We start from the raw sequence: 3,830 nt of genomic DNA, 5'->3' as shown, positions 1-3,830 counted from the left end.
CACACTCATTTGAGAAATCTGATTTGTCCCATTTTACTACTTGAAACAAAGCTCTGAATAGCCTTAGTTTTAAGCACCATACCTCTTAATAAAATACTATAATATCGCTTCCAAAAATCGATTTTTTTTCAACGGCAGAAAGAGTAATGTTCGCAACATAACCTCCCGAACGAACATACGAAATATTTTAAAGTTAATCCAACCTATAGTTTGCTTTTATAATCAATTTTGTTATTATTATTTTTTATTATTTTATTTTCAAAGAACTTTTGTAGATTGAGAAGCGCCACCAAATTTTTTTCAAAGTTCAGCTCTGCTCTAAAATTGGTATATTACTTATTCACTAAAGAATTGAATTTAAAATTAACAACCATGTATGTACATATCGCTCATTTACTTCAATAGTCATAATCTAAAAAATATAAATTTTGAGTTGGGTGTGCAGAAATTACCTCTAATTCTTCTTCCATGTTGTGTAAAAATGCCATAGATCACCAGTATCTCGCTAGAACAAAAAATGAGTTAATTCTTACAATGGAAGTCAAAGTATGTTAATTCAAAGATTTAAAGCCGCATTTGTCGAGTTTTGCTTCTTTGAGTTGTAACACTATTGAAGGAAATGAGCAACGGGAAATTTGTTTCTAGGTTGACTTTGTAATGTCATTATTTTCTATTCTTGATCGGGCAACGTTTAAGGATACATATATGAAAGAAGCCCCCATAAGACCGATTAAAAGTTTGATATGAAAAGCAATGATCTGAGTTTTCAGAAAAACGATTATTAAACGAAAATTAAATTAACTTTTGATGCATTACTACTCTCCACATTTATTAGTCACGTCCTTTTGCATTTCAGGTGACGATATCGATGGTTGAGTGGAAGATCGACATATCTCGGCAGCCAGTTCAAAAGCGCCCTATCTCAAAACTTTTCAAGAAAGCCCTACTTCAGAATTTGATTGAAAAACGCCCTATTTCAGATTTTTATTGAAAAACACCTTATCAGCATTTGGTTGAATAATAAACCTATCTCAGAATTCGGTTGAGGTGCCCTATCTCAAACGAAAATAGCACGTCCTTTCAAAAGTTTTCTGAGATAGGGCGTTTTCGAGCTGGCTTCCGAGATATGTAGGTCGATCCACGATCATGGGTCTATCTACCCCTCCCTCAGTCATCGATATTCACTATAGAAAGCCTTGCTCATAACGTAGTATTGCATCATGGGCCTTGCTGGTAGAAAGAAAAAAAATTACGAATAAAAAACATATTTTTTTTTTTGTTTAAAACATTTTGAAAGCAGCCAGCCGGCTTTATTATATGTATAAATAGTTAAATTAAATGTCTTAGAATTCATATTACTCAAGGATTAAGCTCAGTCTTCCACAAAACTATTCAATACTTCCATGAAACTAATTTAATATCTAAAGTTTTAAAAACATAAGCAACTTATTCTAAAATGTATGAGTATCAATTGTTTGACGAAATTGAATAAATAATACTGTTAACACAAACATTGCATATTTAGTCCACTTCCTCCACAGTTGGTCCACCATATTTGCCTCCACCAAAATTACCAGATTGCTGGCCGCAATTACTAGGCTGTGTGCCAGCGCCTGCCTGCTGGTGCATTTTTGTCATGATGGGACTACAGATCTTCGTCAACTCTTCCAATTTGTACTCGAACTCCTCCTTTTCGGCAGTGGTATTGGCATCCAGCCATTTAATTGTCTCGCTACACTTTTCGAGGACATGATCTTTATCCGACTGACTTAGTTTACTGCCGGCTTCATCTGCTGCTTGCTTTACATTAAACACATAACTCTCAAGCTGATTGCGAGCAGCAACACGTTGGCGCTGTTTCTCGTCTTCCTCCGCATATTTTTCAGCTTCATTAACCATACGATCGATGTCTGCTTGAGATAGACGTCCTTTGTCGTTCTTTATGACTATATTCTTCGCATTTCCGGTGCTCATCTCCTTTGCAGTCACATTCAAAATGCCATTGGCGTCCAAATCAAATGTAACATCTACCTTGGGAACACCACGCGGTGCTGGTGGAATTCCAGTTAAGTTGAAAGTGCCCAACAAATTATTATCTTTGGTCATGGCACGTTCGCCCTCAAACACTTGGATGGTGACTGCGGGTTGGTTATCTGCATAAGTTGTAAAGGTTTTTGACTGTTTGCATGGAATGCGACTGTTTCGTTCTATAAGTTTTGTCATCACTCCACCAGCAGTTTCAATTCCAAGTGACAATGGTGCCACGTCCACCAAAAGCACATCTTGAATTTGGCTGCTCTTATCACCGCTCAATATGGCTGCCTGTATCGCTGCACCATAAGCCACAGCCTCGTCTGGGTTGATAGAAAGGTTCAAACTCTTACCTCCAAAGAATGATTGAAGTAAACTTTGGACCTTTGGTATGCGTGTTGAACCACCAACGAGTACAATGTCGTGAATCTGACTCTTATCCATTTTCGCATCATTAAGAGCCTTCTCTACGGGATCCAATGTATAAAGACAGACAGACAGACATACAAAAATTCTAAAAATTATTGATTTGGCATCTATTGCTCTGATAAAGACCCACCATATTAATTTTTCTTTTATATCTATAATGTACACCCATCGGTCTGTTACAATTTTATTATATGTAAGTTTTATAGAAATTTTCGATATAAGCGATAGTCAAAGTAAAAAAATTTAGGAAAAAAGGTTTTTGTAATTTTGCCCAATGAAAACTCCCAACAAACTAAGTCTAACAATAAATTGTTATACATCATTTTAAAGGTCTATAAATCAAAAATGTTCCGTTTTTAAAATCGGATGAAGAATAGGCAAGCTGTCAATAGATAGGTGCATCATGTAGGAACATAACGGTTGTCTGAAAAAATAATTAAATTCAGGGTTCAGGAGCTATACGGAACCTGTTTTCATGTTGTACTCCACCATACTAGGTTTGGTTTCGGGTGCATTTGATGATTTGTTTTTGACGTAGAGTACGTCTTACGTTTCGATATGTAGGTTATGCTCAAATGTTGTAGTTGTAATTTTTCGAGCTTCACGAAAACGCTCATTGCACGAGAACTAATGAAGCGATTTTAAAGAAAAGTGTTAAGTTTCAAAGACTAAATTCCAAGCATTTCGATAGATTTATTCGGTTTTTGTCGTAGAAACAACGGTAAATACTGGGATATTTTGGGATAAATTTTGGGCTCTTAAAGTGCTCTACCAACTTATAATTGCAGATTTTGCGAAAATTCAAGTCAAAATGGCTTCGAAAAAGCTTTATTTCTTAACTATATGTGGGAGGGTTGCCACCTGTTTCAAAAAGTCAGTTTGACTTAAATGAAGGCAGAAAATTGAAATGTTACGCTGATATGAATGTCAGACGAAAGAGGCTGTGGTTTGAAAATATTTTGCAGAGGGTTGCCACCTTGTTACAAAGTTTGATACAATATAAGCAACAGGTGAAATTAATTACTTCAATTTGAATATAAATCAAAATTGCTTTGAAGAAACTTTATTTCTAAACTGCATGTAGGAGGGTTGCCACCTGATTTTATAGTTAAATTCAGTTTGAATTAAGAGTATTAGATAACTTAAATATGTATCACAATACAAGTGTCAGACGAAAAAGGTTTAACGAGGTTTTGGTTTAAAAATAATTTAAACAAGATTGCCATCTGATTGTTGTTATCGAAATATGGGCGCCAAACAAAGGAATATTAAAAAATATTTAGCTGGAGCATTTATAACATTAAAGAGGGTTTTCACCTGCGTAAAAAGTTAAACTCAAATTATTTAATAAGTCAAATGAATTACTAAAG

The 3,830-nt window shown here is 35.1% G+C and overlaps 1 protein-coding gene across 1 annotated transcript; it reads right to left on the bottom strand.

Moving 5' to 3' along the window:
- Positions 1 to 1,520: 1,520 nt before the first annotated feature.
- LOC108382615 (heat shock protein 68-like) lies at positions 1,521 to 2,509 on the bottom strand. The gene has a single exon (XM_017638988.1). The coding sequence runs from the start codon at positions 2,473 to 2,475 to the stop codon at positions 1,522 to 1,524; it is 954 nt and encodes a 317-aa protein (XP_017494477.1). The 5' UTR covers positions 2,476 to 2,509; the 3' UTR covers position 1,521.
- Between the last annotated feature and the right edge of the window lie 1,321 nt (positions 2,510 to 3,830).

This window comes from Rhagoletis zephyria, unplaced genomic scaffold (assembly GCF_001687245.7).
Source record: "Rhagoletis zephyria isolate East Lansing unplaced genomic scaffold, Rhagoletis_zephyria_1.1 Rzeph_scaffold_27816, whole genome shotgun sequence".
Taxonomy (NCBI): Eukaryota; Metazoa; Arthropoda; class Insecta; order Diptera; family Tephritidae; genus Rhagoletis; species Rhagoletis zephyria.
The sequence above is the reverse complement of the archived record's forward strand: the minus strand, read 5'-3'. Positions and strand labels throughout refer to the sequence as shown.

Bases quoted from the DNA above. Each gene is read 5' to 3' on its own strand.
- LOC108382615 (XM_017638988.1), bottom strand. From the start codon at position 2,475: ATGGATAAGAGTCAGATTCACGACATTGTACTCGTTGGTGGTTCAACA.